General features: G+C 42.8%; 1 protein-coding gene across 12 annotated transcripts in view; it reads right to left on the bottom strand.

Annotated features, from left to right (window-relative positions):
• BTRC (beta-transducin repeat containing E3 ubiquitin protein ligase) overlaps positions 1-26,806 on the bottom strand; it is a 174,000-nt gene that overhangs the window by 142,035 nt on the left and 5,159 nt on the right. For 5 of the 12 annotated variants that reach the window (XM_075935605.2, XM_075935603.2, XM_075935608.2 and 2 more), the window contains exon 2: positions 87-155. The exons of 6 other annotated variants lie outside the window; for them this stretch is intronic. In XM_075935605.2, the coding sequence (XP_075791720.1) occupies positions 87-155 (69 nt within the window). Of the gene's footprint in view, positions 1-86; positions 156-26,806 lie in introns of those variants that run through there. One more of the 12 variants, XM_089780245.1, reaches the window with a different exon arrangement.

Below are 26,806 nucleotides of genomic sequence, written 5' to 3'. Positions count from 1 at the left end.
ACCTTTACATGTACTTTACTAACGAGACAAGCACAAGCGTCTGGCACAATCCCTCACAGAGATGAGAAAGAGGAATACAGTCCAACCTGCTTTAGCCATGCTTGGTATCCAGAAGATGTAAGTTGGAATCCATCTTTGGGCATGTGTATTCGGGGCTAGGAGAGAATAAACATAAAAGAGACCTCCTTTTACATTTGGACCTCGCTAACCTAACCTGACTTCTGGATGATCTAAGCAATGTAAACGTCTTTAGCCACACATGCAAAATTTCAGTCCCGAGATAAGCTCCTGCTAAAAATCACTATTCTAGCATCTGCTTCCCTAAGGGAAGGATACTTTTCCTCATTAGCAATGAATACCATCATTTTCCACTATTTTATGTTATAGCCTTGTGCATACTGCCACTTCTCTGAAAGTCCCTCCCCTCAACTTACAACAAGTGCACCTCTACCAGTGGAGTTCCTCCAGCCATAGCTAAATGGCCAAAAACCCCAGAGTAGAGCGCAGCTGGCCCTGGTGATGGTAAATATTGGACAAAACAAGTTATAGTTCTAGGTTAAAAACAAGCACAATCCCTTCCCCCACCATTTATACACAATCATTGTTTCCTCCCCTGTCGAGTCTAGGAAAAGGCAAGCCATTAGGTTGGTCCCAGTATACTATAGATGGACGTGGCAATTTTTTTGTATATTTGCCAGCAATAAACAGTCTGTCATAAAACATTACTTTGCAACCCAAAGGAACCTTTACAATCTAATGGACTCAACAGTGCCCCCCAAAGTGGGAGATGTTTAGAAATTGACAAAACTGTATCTTACATAAATTGTATCTGCCTTGACTGTAGAATATTATATACACAGAATGGGTGAAGCAGAAAATTAAGTGACAGTGGAGCAATAAACCTTTAGAGAAATGGGGAGGAGGTGGCTATCCCTGTTTTTATTTCAGACGCTAGGGAGTAGGATATACATAGCTCCAGTCCTACTGCTGAACAGAAGCCTGAACATTAGCACTTCAAAAGAGATTTACTAAGTCCCTTTTGCTTAACTCTGGTGGAAATTAAAATCCTGAAACACCTTGCAAAAGCAGTAGGCACACTAAAGCCAGCATCCTGGCCAACAATCCCTGCCAAACCCAAGTTTTCATAACTGACACGGTGCTGATGAGCTATTGTCAAATAGAAGATGTAGGCAAATGTGGCAGTGGAGTCTCTCCATGGGCAATATTTAATGCACTACTTGGACAGCAGAAGCACGGTGTGCTTTGGTGCAGTGGCTCTTACCTTTCCCAGACAACTGTGTCGCTTTCAGGAGTCCGATTCGTCTTGTCTGCATTTCACCTCAGTTAAAAACTACTTGCTTACAAAAAAGTGTCTCAGCACACTACCGCTGAAAAATGGCTGACTTTCTTATTTTTATCATACGACTATAAAATAAATCAATTGGAATATAAATACTATACTTACATTTCAGTGTATAGTATATAGAGCAGTAAAAACAAATCATTGCCTAGGAGTTTTTCATTTGCACAGACTCCATTGGTGCCTTTTCTGTAGCCTGTTGCTAAACTAGGCAAATATCTAGACGAGCTGAGGTACACCCTGGAAGGACACTGCATATTCCCAGGGTTGTGTGTACCACCAGTTAAGAACCACTGCTTTAATGGACTGAGCACATGGCTGGGAGCAAGGTGCTCCTAAGTCCTAACTCTAGCCCTGTCACTTGCTTGACAGGTACTTAAGCCCATCTCTGTAAAACACTTATTTAACCCATCTGACAGGACTGTTACAATTAGCTGATGTTTCTATACCTATTCAATGTCAATGCTAAGTATCAAGAAGGAAGCACTGCACAGGTGTACATTTTGTTTGATACAAGTACTGAAGCCACTTTTTCCTTTAAAAAATAAAAAGCCCCTCCTAGTTAAGCCAAATAATGATCTTATGGCAGAGGCACAATGCCGGGAGTCAGGCCAGGATACCCGTCCCAGGCTTGCCATGGACAGCCAGTGAGAACGTGGACAAGACTTCCCCTCCCTCTATCCTTCAGCCCCCTCAGCTGCAAAAGGAGGAGAATACTAACCTACCGTGTGGGAAGGGCATGCTGCTTCACGTTTGTTAAGGACACCAGGATTGGGCAATTAAATAATAGATTTAAATTTATTATGTAAATCGCCTGGTTTAAAAAACTGATCTAAGTCAGGATCAGGCTTTCTTTGCCAAACTAATTTGAAAATTCACACTACAGGAGGAGGAGGAGCAGGGACGGAGACGATTTGCGGCGCTCTGACAGGCTGGGAGGGAGGAAGAGGAGTAGGAAATGCAGGGCAACTGCCCCAGTGCATGAGAGGTGCACGGGGAGGGACCCAGTACATTGGTCGCAGGTGGAAACCCAGTGGGCTGCGGGCGGCAGGTTGAGCACCACTGGACATGTGACCCATTGAGATGAAAGAGGGCCACTTATGAGGCCTACTCACTATTCTGTCCTAAAAGCTTGTTTACACTCAAGTCCTGTTCACCTCAACGTGCAAATGTAACCCACATCCCTAGTGGGCGTGAGTCACTGTCCCATGGAGCGGCACTAAGACCTCTTACAGCAAGAGATAAGAATGGAATGGGCTCTACAACCTGACCTGAGAGCCAGTAGGCTTTATAGCTCATGCTGCAGAGGCTTCTACACTAAGCTCCAGGGGTCCCAGGTTCGAATGCGCCCGGTGGTGCAAACTCTTGCGGCCGAGCAGAGTTAGGTCAAAGCATTGCAGCTCTGACTTACGGAAACGGAATATATCTGGGAGGAGACGCTGGGTGTTAAAATAAAGGATGGGCTATTTGTTCATCAATATTGCATTTGAGTTTGTGTTGTCACACTAAGGATGAGAATGAGACCCCAACCTTAACATTTTCAGCACAAACGAGCAGTTTCAGGAGGGAGGCCTGGAAAACAGCAATTCTGAAACACATATGAGCAATAAGAGAACTACAGCTTCAAATTACTCAAGTGGGAGCTGTGTGGTTGGCACTTCTGGGGGAAGAAAAAGGCAACTTATTTAGCTGCTTATGTATGGAGTGAGGCCTTGTTCTTAACTAAGATTACCTTTTAAATCAATTATTACTCAAATCTTTCAGTTTTACTATTTCTCAATAGTTTTGCAATTCTATCGGAAAAACAATCCATCGGTGTGGCAAGATCCATTCCTTTTTATAAATATATATTACTTATTTCTCATGGTTTCATTATTCTCTACTAGTGAGTTAATACTAGCACCATGACTGAACATATGGCAGAAATTAGACTTATCAGCACCTGCCAAAATAAATTCTCTCCTCTTTTGATGACTGGTGTTTCTCCCCCCCCCCCCCCCCCCCAACCAATCTTACAGTGCTATAATTAATAAATACGAGAATACATACAGTGGTACAGTAAGCTGCTTTGCTAACTCCGTTAACAGTTTTGTGTCACTATCATTATTGGCCCTGTATCAGCAGCTAATCTGTAGTGCCTTCCTAGTTTTGAATGCTGCTTATTACCACTGAAAACTGATTTTACAATGGAGTTCATACACACACAGCTTTTTTTTAGTCAAATTTAATCTCCATTTGTATTTATTAATAGGCCTACTTTCTTTCTAGCGCTTCTTGCCTCATCCCCCATCTATATTAAAATCCTTCTTAGCCCTCATAGCACAAGGAACCAGAATAACTCATTTTGGGGGCTTGCTTTGTTTTTTGATGCCTTTTTTCCCCTACAAGCATTAGCTGACTGTATTCTTCTTTAGTTACCTCATCCCCTTTTCCAGGTTTAACCTAATAGATTTGATCAGTCCCATGTGACACCCGGAAAGGCTGACTTTCCAGAGTGAGTCAAGATTTTAAAATCCTGTGGAAGCCCCTTCTTCCCCCTCCAAAAGGCTGCTTTTGAGAGGACATTAAATTACAGGCCTGAGTTCCTATTTTCTAAGCCTAACACAGCCCCTAAAGGCTTATAATATCTGAGTCACAGCTGGAGCTGTGGTTACTATACAGTTTAAATATCCACCACTTTACAGTGCAATTTGTTTTAAAAATCAAATCAGACACTGTGTCATAAACAAGTGCTAATTAAGTACCCAGCAGGTACAGTGATCCTTGTGCAAGAAGGGTTCTTAAATATCTACATCTCCACTTAGATTAAAAAAAGGATAAATATACAGAGAATGAGATAGTTATAAAACAAAAACCTCTGTGGTACCTTAAAGGCAAAAAGGGACTGTTTCCACATACGTATATCCCATCACATGAAAAGCGAGGGAAGTACATTGAAAAAAAAACCCAAAACATGCTTTTCATAGGTGGCAACAATCCGATTTTGCCTTTCATGTACCACAGAGGTTTTCATTTCATAACGATCCCACTTTAGTGTATGTATCCAGCAGGGAACCTATATGTCCTATTTATTTAATACAGCAGAATGAGATTTTGCTGGGTTTGATTAAATAATACAGGTTGAACTTCTCTGACCTGACCCAGTGCCAAACTTGAGAAGTTTCCAAACCACGAGAGGTCAATATTGTCTAGCAGCATTACCAACAATTCCACTGCTCACTGGACTCTTAGAAGACATTTAGGGATGAATTGGAGTTATATAACAGCACCGAACACAGAGCCAGGACTTGTGGCTGTAAACAAACTTTATGGGAGAGCAGGAAACTTGGTCACACCCATGATAAATGGGTATCCAGCTAACTCAAATCATACCAGACCATGGGTGTTGCCAGTCCAGAAAGTACCGCAGTAGAGAGTTTCAACCTGTATTAAAAAAGCATTTTAAAAAAGAGGAAAGAGCAGCCTCCCTAGCATCTCCATGCAATTCAAATCAAGAACCCCCCCATCTCCTTCACGACACTGCAGACCAAATGCTGGGCTAGTTAAGTTTTCATTCCTTTTAAGCTATAGATGAAGAAATATTATCCCTTAACCAATGCACTTTGAGTCTGCATGCAGAATTAGGTTGAATCTGTAGACCCTGCCACTCAGAGAAAGGATTTTTTCATAGAATCATAAAAATAGAGGGCTGGAAGAATCTTGAGACGTCCTCCAATCCAGCCCTCTCTGAGGAGGCAGGATCAGGCAAACCTAGACCACTCCTGGTCCAATCTCCAATGATGGAGATTCCACAACATTTCTTGGAACACTCATATATGGTTTAATTGCCCTTATAGTTAGAAAGTTTTCCCTACCATCTAATTTAAATCTCTCTTGCTGCAGATTAAGCCCATTTCTTCTTCGACTACCTTCAGTGGACACGAAAAACGATTGACCACAGTCTTCTTTCAAACAGCCCTTCATGTATTTGAAGGCAAGTAACAGCTGGTCTCAGTCTTCTCAAGACTAAACATGCCCCGTTTTCTAAAAATCTTTCCCTATAAGTCAGGTTTGTTAAACCTTTTATTGTCTTTGTTGCTCTCTTCTGACTCGCTCCAATTTTGCCCATATCTTTGTAAAAGTGTGCGTCTTAACTGCTAAACCTTATGGTCTGGAAGCCTCAAAAGCATTACTTGAGGTCTAAGCAAGATTTATATTCCCTGTGAAGGAGATGCAAAAGCAGCCTTCACATTTCATCCAGAGTATAGCACATAACCTTCTGTTTGCGGAGTCCTTTGATCCTAATTCTCAATCAGCACAAATTGCAATTTCCTTAAGTAGGTATGCTAGCGTGGCACCAATCTTACGAACAGGAAAAAAAATTCTGATTTAGACATTGTAACACTGACAGTTCTTGGTCTCCCAGATTTCTCAGGTGATCTCCATTCTCCTCAATCACATCGAGGCCATACGTTTTGGTTTTAGATCTTGAAAAAATACTTTTGAGTTGTGTTACTCTCTTCTAAGCTGGTTACACCTCTTCATCTTGCACAGACTCTTCTCATGGGTGAAACTGAAAACTAACTGGAAAAGTTTTTCCTGCTTTTCCTCCTCCTGTGGGTCTTGTTCTCAATCTGAAAGTTGTATCTTCTCCCAGGAGAATGGTAGGGACTCCTGGTACTGCAAGATCTGGATTTGTCCTTCACTCTTAGACACCTCCTCCACCTCTGCCTCTGCCTCCACACCAGAGAATCAGCATCAGAAAGGCAGATAATGGACTCCTTTGCTTGCACCTGCCACAGAATATGCAGAGATCCCCATCCAAGAATACCACAAGTAGTGTGGTTTTGAGAACCCATATACCTGCTTTCCCCTTCATCTGTCCCTTCTCCATGCGGCACTCATAGGAGTGAGTGGTGACAGAGGGTATTCCTACGGTCTCAGAAAAAGAGAAACCAAGCCCTTAAATTCTCAATGTGGAGGGAGGACCAGACACAGTTATCAGAAGTAAACCTATAGCCAACCTTTCCCCTGTATCAGTGATTGACAGGTTTGGTTCTGCCTATGTAGTAGCTGGCAAGTAGGCCGAGAGCCCACTGGTTAAGGGATCTGTGATCTTGCAGATGAAAGAAGAAAGGAAATGGGTCATACATGCTTTAGAAGGATTTTTTGTTGTTTTTGTATCGCCATTTAATAAATGGGATTGATATGTCTCGGGCAGGGGGGATATTTTAATGTCATTCTTCTAGGAAGTACAGGTTTCATGAGACAGATTAGGACTAAAAATATTTAGATCCCATTAAAAGACAGTTTCAAACCATTTTCAAAATGCATTTTAATACTAAAATGAACACATTATCTTAACAAGTGGTCAGCAAATTGTAAAATTAACCAAAATATGGTCACGAGCATGTGACTAAATGTTAGGAGATCTGGATTCTCCTCTCTTCTCCATTACCAATTTACAAGATCAATCACACCTTGAATACTGTGTACAGATGTGGTCTCCTCACCTCAAAAAAGATATTTTGGCCTTGGAATGGGTTCAGAAAAGGGCAACTAAAATGATTCGGGGCTTGGAACGGGTCCCATATGAAGAGAGGTAAAAGCAACTGGGACCTTTCGGTTTAGAAAAAAGGAGACTGAGGGGGGGATATGATAGAGGTCTATAAAAGCACAAGTGGTGTGGAGAGGGTGCATAAAGAAAAGTTCTTCATTAGTTCCCATAATAGAAGAACTAGAGGACACCAAATGAAATTAATGGGTAGCAGGTTTAGAACTAATAAAAGAAAGTTCTTCTTCACACAGCGTGTAGTCAACCTGTGGAACTCCTTGCCAGAGGAGGCTGTGAAAGCTAGGACTATCACAGAGTTTAAAGAGAAGCTAGATAATTTCATGGAGGTTAGGTCCATAAAAGGCTATTAGCCAGGGGATAGAAATGGTGTCCCTGGCCTCTGTTTGTCAGAGGCTGGAGAAGGATGGCAGGAGACAAATCGCTTGATCATTGTCTTTGGTCCACCCCCTCTGGGGCACCTGGTGGTGGCCACTGTCAGCAGACAGGCTACTGCGCTAGATGGACCTTTGGTCTGACCCAGTATAGCCATTCTTATGTGATTTAGAGCAAATTATTTCACCTTTCTGAGATGAGTTTCCCCTTCTACAAAGCAGAGATAACACATACCTATTCTTGTAAAGTGTTTTGAGAACCTCAAAGACATAAGCAAGGGTGGGCAATACTTTTCGCAGGAGAGCCACTTAATAAATTTTGGTATGTGGTCATGGGCCAGCTCTGCTCTGGAAGAGGTGGTGCCTGTAGCAGAAGGGGTGGGGCTGAGGACTAGCCTCCCTCCAGAGTTGCCTGGGCTGGAGGCTCTGAACTAAAAATATAGCAAAGGGCTCGCGGCTCCCAGCCCCACTGCTACCGTGTTGCCTAGGGTAGCAGTGGCTATTTAAAGGGCTTGTGGCTCCAGTCTTTGCCAGGGTAGTGCCACAATTGGGAGCCATGAGCCGTTTAAATAGGATTCTGCTGCCTAAACCAGCCCCTGGAAATTGAGTGGCAGGGGTAGCATTATATAAACAGAAAGAGGCCAGATGCAGTCCGTGGGCCAGACCAAAGTGATAAGTGAGCCGGATCTGGTCCCTGGGCCTCATCTTGCCCAACTCTGCTATAAAGTGTCATTGTTTATGATACACATCTGAATACAACTCTGAAAATGTCTGATATGCAATGGGATTCAGAATATTATCAGTCCTAATCTGCTTCAGCAGACTGCTAAAATAACGACTTCATGTTTGACTGCTTATTAATTATATTTTAAACGCTTACTATTTCAATGAAGCATTTAAAATCTCTGCAGTTTTCCTTTAAGTCTTCTGTTCCCCTAGGCACACAAATACTACATTCAACAACCCTGTGTGAGCACCTAAAGTGCTGTATAAATAAGTGATTGACTGAGCATGCTCAGAACACAATATTGTAGACGAAAAGGTCGGGTTGAAAAAATACCAATAGGGTTGCAACCAGACTGGCTGAATGTAGCTAACCACATACGCCTTCCAAATAAAATTCCACCACCACACAGTGGCACAGAGTATGGCAGCCATTAAAGTGAACCAAGGAAATTGTAACTGCTAGCTCCAGTTTTGTTTCCATTTGGGATTACATTTTTAAGACTTCCCAATCAAGTTGCTCTATACTTTGCTGTCCCTCCAAGTGGATATTTTACAGCAAACACAGATGAGCTGTACACACACATTTTTGTTGACTATATTAATTCGTTCAATAGAATTGTTGAAAAGAAAAGACAATGAATGGAATTCCTCCACCGCTTATGTCATTGTAACCAATGTTTCATCATCGTTCATCAGTTTCATGATAAGCGGGCTCCACTGTAAACAGAAATAGGTATTTTTTGATAAAAGCATGACGACAATAAACCATGGTGCTAACATAGGAACATCTTGGGATAAGCGATTGCTGTTAGGTCCCATCCAGCTGCCAGATATTTGTAACCAAAGTGTTTTCTGATCACTTTTTCAAAATATGGATCACATCTTAATAGAAATATCAGTCTAAATCTCTCCTGCCATTCACAATTGCTAAGATTAATAACATCTCTGACAACTGTTTACATGGAAAAGGAATAACACACCAGTATTTTTATTTTCTTTTAATGATATATAGCATCTGGAAACGAAAAGTCAACACCATGCAACCAGCCAGCTCTTTGAGGATCACTAATAAATCCACTAGTTTTATTCAGTGAAGACTATTGAACTAGGCAGCCTAAGAGTGGTTTACATTATATGCATAGCATCACTGGGGAATACAGAGGTACTACACAACACTCATTTATTTTATTCTTCCTAGAAACCTTCCTTACCCCATTCTATATCACATACCAGTTTGCCCCTATGCTGTGTCCTTGTCACTCTCAATTTATCCCCAGTCTTTTTAATTTTATTTATATATACATTTATTTATGAAAATCCTGGCTCAACCAAAGCTTTGTGGTTAGAATGCTTTGATTTACCTTACTAATGAGAACTATAATTTAGCACCAAATACTCATGAGGAATTATAGCTCTGCTGACTGGCAAATCATTTGCCAAGGCATATTAGTTTAGCTGCATAAAACAAATATCCACCTGCACATTCTAGCACTAATCAGGGCGTGAAATTAAACTTTTTATTCAGTGGGAAATAACTGCTTCAAGGCGGCGATTTAGTAAGGGAAGCAAATATTAAGGTCAGCCTATTCTCTCTGATGTTTATAGTATATATAATAAGGGGGAAGGCATGGAGCACCAAATTCTGCTTTTAAGTCTATGAAACTAAATACTTCAGTGATGCAGTGGCAAATTTTCCATTTGCTTTTATAATTGCATACATTTAATGGAGCAAAGTGGCTAAAATGAAAAATTAAAAAAGAGTAAGGGTGAAATAATGAAGCACCTCAAGATTATACCAAGCAGAGGAAAAACCACAGCCAAAACAGGTGGTGTGAGTAAAAGAAAAGAAATAAAGGTTTATATTCCCATATACTGATTCCAAAGTACACACAAACTGAAGGAAAAAAGTGATTATGATGCAGCTAACTTAAACCACTAAATAGTCATTTAAAATGCAAACCCTCCCCCAGCAACCCTGTATTTAACAACCAGCTGCTTTATACAATTATGCTTCTCTCACATGACACAATCACAGAAATGTAGGCCTGGAAGGGACCTGAAGAGGTCATCAAGGCCAGCCTCCTGTGTTGAAGCGCAATGAAGTAACTCCAGATCATCACTAGTAGGTGTCTGGAGGTTTTAAAGAACACGCTAAACAATGATTCGAGAATATCCCTGGAAGCCTATACCACAACTGCACTACCCTTATTGTTAGGCCCAGCAGGATTCAAACTAGGGACGTTCTATATCGGTGAATGGAATAGTCAAGTAACTTCACGAAATGTTAACAGTCAACTAGTCTAAAGTCCCCGGGGGCAGGGCCAGCAAACACTGTCTCAGAGGCATCAGCACAAGACACCAGGTAGGAGCTGGTCCATGAAGGGAGCCAGTTTAAAAAACCAGCTCCCTCGTGGACCGGCCGCCTGCCGCTCTGTGCTGCTGCTTCTGAGAGAGAGGCAGCAGTGTGGGGTGGCAGCAGCCCCTGTGCAGGGGGGGGGGTCTGAGCTCCCGGACACAACGCGAGCCAGGACTGAGCTGGGCTGCCTGCCCGCCCGGCTCTTAATACACCAGGGTAGGTCCTGGACCCAGCATGAGCCAGGACTGAGTCGGGCCATCTGCCTGACTGGCTCCTAACACACTTTAAATGCAAAGCCGCATTTAGGGTAGGGCCTGGGCCCGTAACAAGCCAGGACTGAGCCAGGCTACTGGTCAGCCTGCTAAAAAATTTACTGACAGGGAGAGGGGGCAAGGGAAATGTTTGTAGTCTATAGCATTAACCCATAAGCTTTTGCTAATCGGTTAACCGGCTACACTATTACATCCAATTGGCAAAGCGGCATGCTACCCAGCACGTCTCCAGGTAGCGGATAAGAGGGGGCCTCTTTTCAAAGGTTTGCTGCAAAGTAAGTGCGCTTTGTCGTGCGAATATGCAGCCGCGGCAACATTACCAGGGTGTGATGGGACACTGGTGGTATCTGATGCTCTGATGAAAAGTCACAAGAGCCCAATGACAATGTTGTGACGTAGCACGTGCAGCCCGCCATCCAATAAAGCTGCCCTACCCCCTCACTCTGCTGGTTGAGGGTCTGGGATACTTGGGTCCCTGGTTTACTTTGGATAATCCAATTGGCGTATGAACCATGATTGGTCACTGGCATCCAAGGGATAGTGACTCCTTACGTCACCCCAGGGAAGAGAACCCTGACAGAAAATTCCACGCTGCTTTGTGGGCAGGTTTGGGAGATCCAAAGGCTATGGGAGTAAACCCAGACAGATAATCCGGAGTGAAGACCCTAAGGCGGTTAACAGCGAGGTTTCATCCAATCTGCTTTTCCGGCATCTCCTGCAGTCACCTCAGTTCCTAACGTACTGGCTTTTGTCTTTCCTTTGGATCTAACTGTGGCGACCAAGAGGGGCACAGTGCCGCTTGAGCAATGCACTTTCCTCAAACACTAGCCCAGGCAATGCAGCGTGCATATATTACATCCCTAATTTCAACTAGGGACGTTAAAACACGTTTATTTTTGTAAATGTGCATGTTTACATACAGGGTGGCAGGCGGGAGCTGGCGCTCGCCTCCCCCCACCTTGTTGCCTCCAATACAGAGGCATCAGTGCGGGGGACAGGCAGCTCCGTGAGAGCCAGCTCCACATGTGCATCATCTTTCGCCTCCATACAGAGGCAGGGGCAGGGGCTTCATATAACTGTATGGGTTAATTGATGAGCTCAGGCTTATCAGTTAACTGTGTACACGTTAACATCCCTAATTTCTACAGATATCAATGTTTATTTTTAAAACGTTATCAATTTGTTTTTCACAGTTGTGCAGAATTATGGGTTTTAAGATGCTTTTCTGTTTTAGGTGAATTTTCAGAGTTGCAGTAAATTACATAGGGGGAAACAGACAATTATTTTATGACAGCAGACATTTAGATTCAAAAACTTAAAACTTGATAACCATTAAAATACAAACTGTCAAAGTCACGTCAAAATATACGAAGTAAATATCCTTAAATCAACTTCTAATGCTCTCTCGGGCAACATTTATATTACTGCCTAGCTGAACATTTCAATTATTGATGGAAGTATTTCTTTCTTGGTGTGTGTGCATGCTGTGAAATTGACGTTTATTGACATTTAGCAATAATCTAATCCTTCCAAGTCTACTTATAATTAGAAAGGCTCTCCTAATATCTAACCTAAATCTCTCTTGCTGCAGATTAAGCCCAATGCATTTTGGCCTACATTCAATGGACACAGAGAACAACTGATCACAATCCACTTTATAATAGCCCTTAATAGTTTTGAAGACAGTTATCAACCTCCCTCCCTCCCTCCCACTCGTCGTCTTCTCAAAATTAAACATGCCCTACTTACCCCCCTTTAATCATAACAGCAGCCAGACTGGGTCAGACCAAAGGTAACCTGTCTTCCAACAGTGGCCAGTGCAGGTGCCCCAGAGGGAGTAAACAGAATAGGCAATCATCCAGTGATCCCTCCCGTCATCCATTTCAAGCCACTGACAAACACAGGCTAGGACACCATTCCTACCCAGCCTGAGTAATAGCCATTGATGGACCTAACCTCCATGGCTTTATCTAACTCTTTTTTGAATTCTGTTAATGTCCTGGTCTTCATAACATCATCTGGCAAGGAGTTCCACAGGTTGACTGTGTGCTGCATGATGAAAAACTTCCTTTTATTGTAAACCTGCTACCTATTAATTTCATTTGGTGACCCTTAGTTCTTGTTATGGGAACAAACAACTTTTATTTATGCATTTTCTACAATCATGATTTTATAGACCTCTATTCTATCCCCCCTTAGTCTGCTCTTTTCTAAGATGAAAAATCCCCGTTTTATTAATCTCTCCTCACATGGCAGCCGTTCCAAACCCCTAATCATTTTTTCCAAACCATTTCCAATGCCAATATATCTTTTTTATGATGAGGTGACCACAGAGGCAATAAGATATTCTCTGTTTTATTCTCTATCCCTTTAATGATTCATAACAATGATTTTTTAATGATTCCTAACATTGATTGATTGATTGTTTAACTGCCACTGCACATTGAGTGGACATTTTCAGAGAACTATCCACAATGACTTCAAGAGCTCTCTCGAGTAGTTATAGCTAAATTAGTCTCCATCATTTTGTATGTATGGTTGGGATTAGGGATGTAAGCAACTAGTTGACTATCCTATAAGCACAGTTGACTAGTCGCTTCTTTTCCCCTTGCTGCCTCTCTCAGCAAGGAGCTAATCTATCAGAAAGACAACAAGGGGCAGGGCTGTGCTGGGGAGAGTCGGCTTAAAAACCGGTTCGTACCCAGCACCATCTCCGCAGGGGGAAGGGAGGCAGGGGCGTAGTGGGGGACAAGGCGTGGGCCAGGAATCAGCTGTCCCAGCTCATGCCTGGTCCTCCCTGCTGCGCTTGTACTTTTAAAATGCATTAAGACCCTGGCGGTTTCTAATACATTTAAAAGGCAGAGCTGCAGCAGGGTTAGTTCCCAGCACCAGGAGCTAATCCCGCTGCAGCTCTGCAGTCCCCTCTTCCCCCCCCCCCCCCGCCAATCAACGAATCGACTAGTCGATAGAAATGTCACCAACTAGTTGATTAACTGATTAAATGCCATTTCACATGCCTACTTAGAATCATTTTTTCCAATGTGCGTTACTTTACATTTATCGACATGAAATTTCATTTGCCATTTTGTTGCCCAATCACTTAGTTTGGGGAGATCTTTTTGAAGCTCTTCACAGTCTGCTTTGGTCTTAATTATCTTGAGCAGTTGAGTATCATCTGCAAATTTTGTCACCTCACTGTTTACCCCTTTCTCTAGATCATTTATAAATAAGTTGAATAGGATTAGTCCCAGGAGTGACCTTTCGGGGACCCCACTAGTTACCTCTCTCCATTCTGAAAACTGACCCATTTATTCCGACCCTTTGTTGCCTGTCTTTTAACCAGTTATCAATCCATGAAAGTACCTTCCCTCTTATCCCAGGACAATTTCCTTTACTTCGAGCCTTTGGTGATGGACCTTGTCATGTTCTTAGTGATGGAGAACTCATCATGGCCCCTTGTAAATTGTTCCAATGGCTAATTACTCTCACTGTTAAAAATGTATGCCTTATTTCTAGTCTTCATCTGTCTGGCATCCAGCCACTGGATCGTGTTAGACCTCTCTCTGACTTCTGTGTTTGCAATGCAGACCAAAGAGAGCGAGTCTTCCACAAAGCATGCTGTGTCATAGCCAGGGGAACACAGCCAGACGTTGGTGACTATCTGTTGTGAGGCCAGTAAAACTGGTGTGTGGAATGAAGCAAAGTACTAAGACTGATCACGCGTTCCCAGCAGATAGCTCCAAAGCTGGCAGCTCTGCCAATATTCCAGACTGCTGACCAGTGCAGGAAGCAGGTTAAGTGGCTTAAGATCATGCACTGGAAGACCAGGAAGTAGAAGCACCTCAGGTAGCTTGTGAACCTCATGCCTGTTTTACAGGGAGTTTGACCTGGTGCTGGGCACTGTGCCCAGCATGGAGCCAACCATGGTGTAGAGGACAACCTCATCAGCCAGGAGGGTGCCCTGCTGTCCCCTGAATCCAGGCTGGCAACCCAGGGGAGCTAAAAGCAGGCTCCGAGTGAGGAGCATGAAGTGACTGTTTCTGAAACTAGTCCCCCAGTAAGCCGAGGGACAAGACCAAGAGGAACACCAGTTCAATGCTTCTTCCCCACTCCCTACCCCCTCCAAGGAACACCCTGCTGCTGTGCCTGTAGCAAACCCAGAAGCTGCCTCTGAGCCCAGTAGGTTTGACTCCGATTTAAAAGTTTGTTATTACAGTAATAGGAGGGATTTCTTCTCTATGAACTAATGCACAAGTTATTAAATATCCTTGCTACCAGGGTGTATCTGCTAATTGCAGATTGTATCAAGGACCTTGATGTCTTCCTTTCCCCTCCACCAACCATGTGGAGTTCAAAACAGCAACTGGGAATTCCAATCAATGGTGCTCAACTTTCTTTTTGTGTGTGAGCCCCTTTGGGAAACTATTGTCTGTATCCAGTACAGACTCACTATAACACCCTTCATAACAACAAATCTTTGGATATAATGGACCTGGTCCATCCAGCAGCTGCAGCAGATCTCTTTTGCTGGGAAAACCTCCTGGCTATACTGAATAAATGGCTTGGATCCTGAGGGCTTCGTTATAGCAAGCACATATTGCATATAGTTGAATTCTGTTCAGTCAGTTTCCAGGCTAAGGCTGTGTCTACACTACCACTTACGTCAGCAAAACTTATACCACTTCGGTGTGTGAACATTACAAACACATCCCGAGTGACACAAATTATGCCGGCATAAGCATTAATGTGCTCATTATGGGAGGATTAAGTATATCAATGAGAGCTACATCTCCCATCAGCCCAGAGCAGCTACACTATAGATCTTACAACAGTGTACCTACATCGGTATAGCTGTGCTGTTGTAAGCTTTCTAGTGTAGACATTATATCAGTCTTCTGTGTACCTCTTAGGCATAGTCCAAGGACCCAGGCCACAGGTTGAGAATAGCAGTGGTAAAGAACAGATTTAAAGAATAGTTTTACTTTAAAAGTTCAAATTTTGCTAGGATCATTTCTGTTTCCTACAAATAATAACCTTACCTTGCCATGCATTTAAGTTCATCGTATTTTAACCACTCAGTGATCTACAGAGGAACTCAGAAACATTGAGCTCAGCGTGTGTGTTTGGGAAACTGTGTTCTATTTCTAAATCTCATCCATTTCAGTGTAAGGTCCATGCATTCTGTGGGTAACAAATGCATTTATCCCAAGTACAACTGGGGTATCAGTATTTGTCCAGAAACGTGCCACGGATGGAGAGGAAGAAGGCTGAGTATTTACATGCAGCTATAACAGGGTAAGCAATGTGTAAATTAATATGGCATCCTGTTAATTCCTTCATGGATTCTGAGACAGGCTTGGTTATTGATAGCTGCAAACTCTTCCTGAAGCAGGAACAGCAGACAGGTAGTTACAGTGCAGGGAAAGGCGTGTTTTCCAGGACCATCTCAGTAGCTCACCATCTCACTCCATATAATAGTGTGGTGTTCAGTCACTGTATGTTTGAATACTTCAGCCACACAGACTGTAAGTGTCCCACCAACAGCTAGAAATCATCTCTCCCTTTTCTATTGGGGCATGCCAAAAACAGGTATGTCCTCCAAAACGTGAAAGGCCTAAAATAATAATAAAAAGCCTTTTGTGGCAAGTGCATTTGTGCCCACCCAGCACAATCCAAGTACCTGGGCAATGTTCGTAAAACTGGAACTGAAACCTTCTGTTTCTTGTCTTATTCCAGGCCCCTCAACATGCTGCACATCCAGAATTCAACCCCTGGCCAAACGTACTTTCACACACCAGTCCAAGCGGAAGCGTTTCTGGGATGGCGCTATGGCCAGAGTTCTTGAGATGGATTACAGACAGGTCCAATACCTGCACCAGACACATGGAAAGACTGGAGCAGTGGCATGCTGACAGGCAGATGGAAAGGCTGAAGCTTACTGCCTTGCTGAAGAACGTGGTTTCAGCAATGGAATGGGCACTTGCAACACTGTTCCTGGAACAGGAACAGCGGCTCAGGGAAGAGGACATAGCTCCGTAGCAAGAATTGTTTGAGCAACCCATTCCCAGCATGGCTGCTCCTGCTCCCTCTCCCACACCATGGCCTCATCCCCCGCAATGAATCCTCAGTTTAAAAATACCTTGGACAACTCCATGTCGGGCAGCCCATGCTTTCAAGCTCCATATGCAGCTGGACAGAGCAACTAAACCCCCGGAGCCTTCGCTTTTGAACTGCTCTCCTGTGGCTATACCGCCCCCCATGCCAGTGTGCAGAAAATGGAGAAAGGGAATAGAGAACACGGAGCCAAGGGACATGCAGAGATATGGGGGCAGAGGTGCCAGTTTACACTATTTCCTGCACTTTTATGTTGTGCTTTGGATTTGTTCTTCCGTCACTTGTTTTGGCATGCTGCAATGTCAGCTGGCCTGCCTAGAACTGGGAGACTGCTGTATGGTTTTAACAAGCCTTTAACATCAAGAAAGTTTATTGATACCAGTGCACCACCTCATACCATCATGCACTGAGGAGCAATTATACATGACTAAGCAACATTATTCCCCAATGCGGTTAGGTACAGCAATTCGCATTTCAACAACTTCCTTCTATGAACCCACACTGTGATTCACACCACCCTCCAATCCCTTATTCAACATGCCATGCGTAAGTACATTGTGTGACAATCAAGCAAACATCCCCCCAAATCAACGAGCCCCTTCTGCCCCCACACTCCCAGCACATTCTCACGGGTACTTTTGCCCCTCCATGGGCCTTTGCGAATCCACAGGTGGAGAACACAAAGCATCCCTGACTTGTAGTGCCAAGGGGCAGCCAACCTGGGCTGTGGTAGGGCACGGTCTGACCGAGAATAGCAATTCAGCAACCCTGCACTGTCACCAGGGCATTGAGGAGGACTTGGCTCACCTCTGGCTTCACAGCAAGCCCTGGACATTCAGACCGCACTGACAACGCTGGCATCCAAGTGGCTCTGTGGACACCTCTAACAGGATTTTAATCTACCAGAAGCACATTCAACAACCATTCTGCACCTGCTGAGAGCGCAATTAAACCTTTTGCCAGGACTCTGTTTTCAGAAGCCAAGGCAAAAGGGGGGTAGGCAGAGCCCCCAAAATAACAGTGGGGACTGTAGCTCCATTTAGAATACCATTTAATGGGACTAATGTGCCAGCCTGTCCATAAACACAGACTTCTGAATGGCCAAAAACTGACACTGCAAACTTTTCCAGTGCAGTCCACGCTCACATTCGTAACTCAGGCTCTGTGGGCCATGAGAGCCTGCATAATAATGGAGTAGTACCCTTTGCAGTTTATATACTCATGTGCTTTCTTCAGGCAGCCAACTAAGAACAAACTAGTCCAGTCAATGGCACCAGTGCAGTTGGAAAATCTCATTATCTTAAAGCCAACAATTATCTCCAGAAATCTTTAATGCCTACCACTTTGGGTGAAACAAAATACAGGACTGTGTAGCACTTTAAAGACTAACAACATGGTTTAATAGCTTTCGTGGGCCAGACCCACTTCCTCAGATCAAATAGTGGAAGAAAATTGTCACAACCATATATACCAAAGGATACAATTAAAAAAAATGAACACATATGAAAAGGACAAATCACATTTCAGAACAGAAGGGGGATGGGGGGGGAGGTAAATGTCTGTGAGCTAATGATATTAGAGGTGATAATTGGGGAAGCTATCTTTGTAATAGCGACGAGGAGTCCAGTGGCACCTTATAGACTAACTGAAGTGTAGGAGCATAAGCTTTCGTGGGCAAAGACCCACTTCGTCAGATGCAACTGACGAAGTGGGTCTTTGCCCACGAAAGCTTATGCTCCTACACTTCAGTTAGTCTATAAGGTGCCACTGGACTCCTCGTCGCTTTTGCAGATTCAGACTAACACGGCTACCCCTCTGATACTATCTTTGTAATGTAACATTTGTACCACTATACCACTTTGGGGTAAGTCACATGCCTGATTGCCTCAGAAACCCATTACCACTTTAACCACAGTCAACTTTCCAACATCCAACTGGTAGGCGACAGACTTTCCCAGTCTGGAGTAGCCAGATTCCAGATGGTTATAGCAACTTGATTCTGGACAGGCAAGAGTTCCTCACCTGTGTCTCTCTGCACTAGAGAGTCAGGGCAAACTGCTCACAAAACTCCAGAAACTTAGCTTTCTTCATGTGGAAGTTCTGGATCCATGGCTTGTCACCCGACGTCTGCGTGACAATGAGATCCCACTAGGCTGTGCTTGTAGTCCTGCGCCAAATGTACCCGTCTACCAAGGGGCTAATCAGCAACTATGCTGATCCATGCCAGCATACTGTTTCTTCTCCGCCTCCTCCTCCATGGTGAAATCCCTCAGGTACGGCGGAAATGTCCACCAGCACCTCCCAGAAGTTCTGCCTGTTTCCTGAGACAGGAGTGAAAGTGCAAGCAAGAGAAGTTCTTCAAAAGGCACTTCTTCCACACGGCTGGCTCCAGTAGCTGGGAGCACAGAGACCAAAATGACTGCTAGGCAGGCTCCTCAAACTTCCTATAACACGTGGAGTGGGCTCTAACGCAGGGCTACTTAACACGCAGCCCGTGGGCCACATGCGGCCCGTGGCCCATTTGTTTGCGGCCTGCAGTGCAGTTTGGGTTTACGCGGGGCTCAACATGCAGCCCATGGGTAGGAGCCAAAACAGAGAAGTAGTCAATATAATGGTCTTCTGTTGATATGGGTTTTAGTTGTTAAATTCCTGGACTGTCATTGCTCATTAAAAGTGCTGTCATATTGGTGGAAATAGGGTAACTGTTGCATTTTATTAATATCAGCAGAACTGACTTAAATGGGGCCTGTGCATTGTGTAGTCTTGCCTTAATCTTTGTAATCCTGCCCATCAGTGTGAAAAGCTATTTGCATATATATTTGCACTAGAGCCAACTACAGATGTAAAATATCCTACTGGAGACTCCCCTGTTTATGCATTTCAGGAGCACATTAGCTCTTTTGGCCTCAATGTCACACTCAGAGCTCGTGTTCAGCTGATTATCCACCATGAATCTCAGATCTTTCAGTCTCAGAATAGAGTTCCCCCATCCTATAAGTATGTCCTACATTCTTTGTTCCCACACATTTACAGCTAGGCATACTAAACTACATAGTTTGCTTGTGTCAAGATCAACAAGCAAACTAGATTGCTCTGAATCTGACTCGTTGTCTGTATTATTTACTATTCCTCCAATTTGTGTGTCATCAGTGATGATTTTATGTTTTATTCCACACCATTGATAAAGAGTTATAACACAAGGCCAAGAAATGAGACTCTTAGAAAGACATCTGCTCAATGACCATTCCCCCCTGACAGTTAGGAGACCTATCAGTGAGCCAGTTTTTAATCCATTTAATTTGCTCCATGTTATTGTTCTAGTTTTTTTAATCAGAATGGTCACATGGTACCAAGTTATGCACCTACCATACAGTAATTTTATCTAGATCACATTTCCTAGTTTGCTGATGAGAATGTTCCATGGGAGTAGACGAAAAGCCTTATTAAAAATCAAGATCTATCATGTCTACTGCTTCCCCCATCAACTACACCGGTAACATTATCAAAGAAGGCAGTTAGGATGGTTTGGCAGGATTTCTTCTTGACAAATCCATGTTGGCTATTTCTTAGAACCCTACTATCCTCCCAGTGTTTACAAACTGACTGTTTAATAATTTTTTCCAGTATCTATCCAAGTATCAAGGTTAGGATCACTGGTTTAATTTCCCAGGTGCTCTTAAAGTTCCCCTTTTTGAAGAGAGATATATGTTTGCCCCTTCTCCAGTCCTACTGGGACCTCACTTGTCATCTAGGAGTTCTTGAAGGTAACTGCTAATGGCTCCAAAATTGCTTCAGTTAATTTCCTAAATACCATAGTTCACTTTCACGAGGCCTAGCCAACTTATCTCAATATTCTGTGTGTTATTTTCCAGTTTTGGTTTGCACCACCCTCGGAGTTAACATTAATTGGTGACCAAATATTCAGTGCATGAACCTTTAGTGAAGACTGAAGCAAAAGAGGCATTAACCATCTCAGTCTTTTTGGTGTTATTTGGTATTAGCATGCCTTCCCCACTAAGCAGAAGAGCTACACTTTTCTTTCATATTTCTCTTGGCCCTAACGTATTTTTAAAAAGCATTGTGTCTTCACGCTCCTTTCTAGGCTAAAGCGCATAGTAAGTTTCCCCTTTCTGATTTTGTCCCCACATGCTTGGGCTATTCTTTTTGTATTCCTCCTCATTGATTTCTCAGTGTTTCCACTATTTGTAGGATTCCTTTTTGTTTTTCAGGTTTTTAAAGGGCTCTCAACGGAGTCATAGTGGCCTCTTATTATTCTGCCTATTTTTCCTTCTCATCAAGATAGTTAGCAGTTGTGCCTTTAATACTCTCTGAGAAACTGTCAGTTCTCTTGAATTGCTTTATTCTTTAGATACATGTCTTCTTATGTTTCCTGTGTCTTGGATATCTGGCATTCTCTATCACAATAAAAACAATGCAAACATACCATTAGGGAAGTTGTAAATAACAGTTAATCTAAAATAATATTTACTTCAATATTTAATACTTAAGTATTAAAATGACTATTAAGTTCTGGAATAGTAAAGGTTCGATCCTACCAACACAGAAGCTAAAAGTGATCAATAGTACAGGCAGTCCCCGGGTTACGTACAAGATAGGGACTGTAGGTTTGTTCTTAAGTTGAATCTGTATGTAAGTCGGAACTGGCGTCCAGATTCAGACACTGCTGAAACTGACCGCCAGTTCTGACTTACATACAGAATCAACTTAAGAACCCCAGGCGTCCCCAAGTCAGCAGCTGCTGAAACTGATCAGCAGCTGATTCCAGGAAGCCCGGGGCAGAGCAACTCTGCCTGGGGCTTCCTGTAGTCAGCGCTGGTCAGTTTCAGCAGAAGCTGACTTGGGGACGCCTGGGGCAGAGCAGCTGGGGTGCTACTGGACCAACCCAGCAGCACCCCATCTGCTCTGCCCCAGGTGTCCTGATTCAGCCGCTGCTGAAATTGACCAGCAGCGGCTGAATCAGGACCTGGGGCAGAGCAGCTGGGGTGCTGCCGGGTTGGTCCAGTAGTGCCCACGGGCGCTGCAGGACCAATCGGCAGCGCCCCAGCTGCTCTGCCCCAGAGTCCAAAACAAAAGCCTGGTCTGCTGGGGGGGGGGGAGCACACTAGCTGCGCCCCCCCCCCCCCCAGCAGACCAGGGACACGGGGAGCAGAGCCGCAGCGGCAGCGGGGTGCCGCGCCTCTGAGGCTTTGCTCTGGCAAAGCCTCAGAGGCGAGGGACCCCGCCGCGGCCGCGGCTTCAGTCTGGGTGCCTGTGGTCTGCTGGGGACGGTCCCCAGCAGACCACAGGCGCCTGGACTGAAGCCGCAGCCGTGGGGGGTCCCGCACCTCTGAGGCTTTGCCAGACCGACTTCCGGGGCGAGAAAGCTCCGTTCGTAAGTGCGGATCCGACGTAAGTCGGATCCGCGTATGTCGGGGACTGCCTGTAACTGGACTAACACAGAGGCTAAGAATTTGAATGCCTGTTTGCACTGCAAATGTCTTTACTAAGCTACAGAGAAAAAAAGCTAATCTGCTCAGGATTCACTTCTCTTTCAAGATTCAAATCCTGTTGGATCCTGCTTACCTTATTAGCTGGCTTACTACAAGGAGGTCATAAGTCAGTACACATCTAGTAATTATGAAATGTAAGGAAACAAAGGGTTTTTCTGTCAATAAAATGATAGCATGTTCCCATTGTTGATGTAAATGATACTATGGTAAGGAAATACAACAACATATTTTACGTTTAAATAGCACCATAACAACAACAACAACTATATTTAGCCCTTATGTAGCATTTTTCATCCCTAGATCTCAAAGTATTTAAGGTCCTTGAGGATCAGTGCCAATACAGTTACAGAGACAAACCCAATCCAGTCAATGGGGGATTAAACAAATTTATATTTATTAAAAAGTACTAGAAGAGTTTGCAAAAGAAGCAGCTGTTCAAAAGGCTGACCTGATATTTCTGTGGCAGTAAAGAGCATTCAGCACCACCTAGGATTGGGCCTTATCTCTCTCCATTCCAGGGACAGGAAATATTAATTTGTATGTGGAAAAGACAGAACGTATTAATGTAGAAATGCCAGTGTCGACATCTTCCCATCCACAAATCATGGCAGGAATGCCAGTGGGGAGAGAGTGCCTCATTCAAATATAATGAAAAACAGAAGGTAAAATTTAAATCTGTATTAAAATACTGCCTGCAGAGACATTTTAAAAAAGATCCTAAATTGGTCAGGTACAGCTCCATGCACTGCTAATTAAATACAATTGAAGTTGTCACTAATCCATTCAGGAAAACAGATGTTGTTTCACAGTGCCTTGACATTTTTCTTAAATACCTTTCAGAATGAGGATCAAAAATATGAACTCTTATAAAAAGGCCTTTATTGTATTTTTATAGCATATTACATACCTTGTAACAATCATTTTGTTAAGTGTGACTGTCAGTTTTATTTTCTGTCCCTTTTTTCCTGGCTATTTACAAGCTTTGTAAGAATCATTCCTTAATTAAGTCTAAACATAGTTTCATATAAATGGATTCCCGGAATTAAAAACGTTCAGACTTAAGAAATGATTGTTACGGAGACTGTAACAGGCTGTAAAAAAAAAAGAAAGCCACTTTAAACAAAGATTTCTCATTTTAATTAAAAAGATAATCATCAGAACATTCATACACTTAAAAGAACCATTTGAAGCTACTTTGAAAAAATATCTACCATTCTATGCAGGAGTACATAGTTTAGTTTATATGACATTTAATCAAAGTCTCAGCTGAGCCTATTACATTTATTCTTTAAGCACTGTATCTACGTTTTTAAACAGTTTATTCAAATAGGGAAGTTACTTATTGAACGCCTCATTCTTAGTAATTTTGAAAATGGTTACGGCAATAAAATTCCATATTCTTTAACAAAACCAAAAAAGAGCTTATTTAAAGCAAAACTTTTTTCTAGAAATTAAAGGAACATATGTGATTCTCCTCTAAGCTTATGCATTAATAGGGCACCGTATGTCTTACAACTTAAACCGTCTGATGAGCGCTGATTTATCCAGAGTATTTAAGAAACACCACAAAATGGATGATGGGAACACAGGTAGATTGCAGTGCTATAAAATTCCTCCTGCATTTACTACAGAGCACTGGCCTACACAATTCATGTTGCATTTAATATCTTACATTTGGATAAAAGCCACTGTATAAAAGGATCCAAGAGAATCCTTATAGGATTAGGTTGATGCCTAAACTGCACAGAGGGAATCACTTAACTCACCTCTAAAATATCTCTGAGGATGGCTGCTTCACAGTACCCAGTTTAGGATTGCAAGTGAATACTAGGTCTACTTGAACCTGTTCAAGTTATTTGGGTAGGCAGAATGTAATTACAATAGGTATTATATATGATCCGACTTATCTAATAAATCGATATAAGATACAGGCTGGATGCATCATAAATATATCACTGACAAACAAGCCAATACCAACCAGCAAGGAAAAGGGCTTCTTTCTTCTGCTTTTCTCACCTTCTCAAAAAAAGAAACACACATACAACCTTCCCGCAATGAGCCTATTTCATTTTTCAAAATGTCAAATCTATAAACTGATTTCTGACATGTAGAAAAAAAATTTAAGCTCCTGTTTTTACATAAGACTTCATTTCATCCATTAAGTCACTGGATGAGGTTTCAACATAACATTTTCCATCACTGGCTAGATGGGAAAATGACACAGAAAATTAGCTTGCATTTCTTCCTGACATCTAGTAGCTTAGAGATTGGCCCAGTGTTATTCCTGATGATTAGGCACACAACATTCTAAAAATGAAAAATAATCTTACAGACAGGGACAGAAATACCACCACCTACAAAACTGTTGTCAAACAGTCATTTCATGTGACTCTGCAGTCAAAACGAAAACAGCAGAAGCCAGATAGATAATGGGTCTGGTTGTTACAAAGAGGGTCCCAGTATTTGATAATGTACAGCACACCTTGGCGCTTGTGAAAAATGCTGTGCAAATTAGTAACTAATTGTCTGGCACACTGCAGCACCATCTATAACCCATGTAAGCAGAGTGATGATACACCAAGAATGTCACCCACAAGGACACATGGGAGAGTATACTTGTTTCTCAACCAGTGGTACGAGTACTCTTAGGGGTACTCGAGAGAAGTCTGGGGGTACATCAACATAACTGAAATTTGGAGAAAACTGAATTTTTGTTTTAAGTTTTACAGCACTATTATTTTTGTACTTTTTATACCCCAAAATTTCATCACCCTCCTGGCTACAATTAAGTTGTTTAAACAAATGTGTTGCAATGGTAGAATAAAATTGTGTGCGTCTGAAAACTGTAGGTACTGGAGGTACCCCCTTTAAAAAAAAGTATTTTATTTGAAAAAAAAGGTTGAAAAACACTGAACTAGAATACCTCTCTCCAGATGTATGTAGCTATTTCTATGGCTCCCATCCACACGATATCTAAGCACCTCCGAAGCATTCAGAGATACATTAAAAAACCAAGTATCAGAGGGGTGGCCGTGTTAGTCTGGAGCTGCAAAAGCGACAAGGAGTCCTGTGGCACCTTATAGACTAACAGATGTATTGGAGCATAAGCTTTTGTGGGCAAAGACCCACTTCGTCAGAGGCATGTAGTGGAAATTTCCAGAGGTTTATACCTGCCTCTGGAAATTTCCACTACATGCATCTGATGAAGTGGGTCTTTGCTCACGAAAGCTTATGCTCCAATACATCTGTTAGTCAAAAAAAAAAAAAAAAAAAAAAGTTTTCCAACATGACCTGGTTGGCATGTACAACTGACTCCTGTTCCTCTTCTAAAAACCCTGCTCTGTGCAGAGTTCCCATAATCAGGAAAGTGAGAAGAGTAGAAGACACCAAGAAGTTCACTTCAAAACCTTGCTGTGCCAATCTAATTAAAGTGGGAAGTGCTCAGACTCTGTAGTGATGGGTGTCAATATAACCCTCCTAAAACAGATATAAGTAAGATAACATAAGAATGGCCATACTGGGTCAGAACAACCATCCATTTAGTGAGGTATCCTATCTTCTGACAGTGGTCAGTGTCATGTTTCAGAAGGAATGAACAGAATAGGATAATTATCAAGTGACCCTGTCATCCAATCCTAGCTTCTAGAGGTTTAGGAAACCCAGTACATAGGGTTGCGGTCCTGATAGCCACTGATGGATCTATTGGCCATTAAATTTATCTAAGTTTTTTCTGAATCCACTTATATTTTTGCCTTCACAAACTCCATTGGCAATGAGTTGCACAATTGGACTGAACGGTGTGAAGAAATACTTCTTTTTCTTTGTTTTAAACCTGCTGCCTATTAATTTCATTGGGCGACTCCTGGTTCTACTAGGGGAAGAGTTACATAACATTTCCTTATTCTTTCCCTCCGCGCAAATCATGATTTTACAGACCTCTGTCATATTCCTTTTTACGCATCTCTTCCAAACTGAAAAGTCCCACTCTTTTTAATCTCTCCTCATATGAAAATTGTTATATACTCTTTTTTGTTGCTTTTCTCTGTATCTTTAGAAGTGGTCGGCGACAGACAATCCACCCATCCCTGAGAAGATGTCGCCAACGGTTAATTATTTTGCTGAAACAGGGCAAACTTTTAAACCAGTCTTACTTTGTCCAGCTTCAACTTCCAGCCATCAGCCAAAGTAGGCCTTGTTTGCTAGACTGAAGAGTGCCTGTTTAAATAATTGCCCCCCCCCCCAGATAGGCAATAACCAAGTCATCCCTTCACCTCTTTGGTCAATAGATTGGGCTTCCCAAGTTCAACCCTCTAAGGCAGGGTGTCTAATCTTGCAAGTCATTTCTGTGGCTCTTCCCTGAACCCACTCTAGTTTTCAAACACCCTCCCAGTTCAGCCTTAATTCTATCTTGTCCTTTCCCAGAAGGAATTCCGGATTCTCCATTACGGCATAGGAGGTGCCTAGTTCTAAATAACTGTAGTGATGGGACCAGGGGAGCCAATAGCCACACCCGGCTCCTGAGCTCTGTGCTCCTGGAAGGGGC

The sequence above is a fragment of the Pelodiscus sinensis genome, chromosome 8 (genome assembly GCF_052426305.1).
Source record: "Pelodiscus sinensis isolate ZL-2025 chromosome 8, ASM5242630v1, whole genome shotgun sequence".
Taxonomy (NCBI): Eukaryota; Metazoa; Chordata; order Testudines; family Trionychidae; genus Pelodiscus; species Pelodiscus sinensis.
The sequence above is the reverse complement of the archived record's forward strand: the minus strand, read 5'-3'. Positions and strand labels throughout refer to the sequence as shown.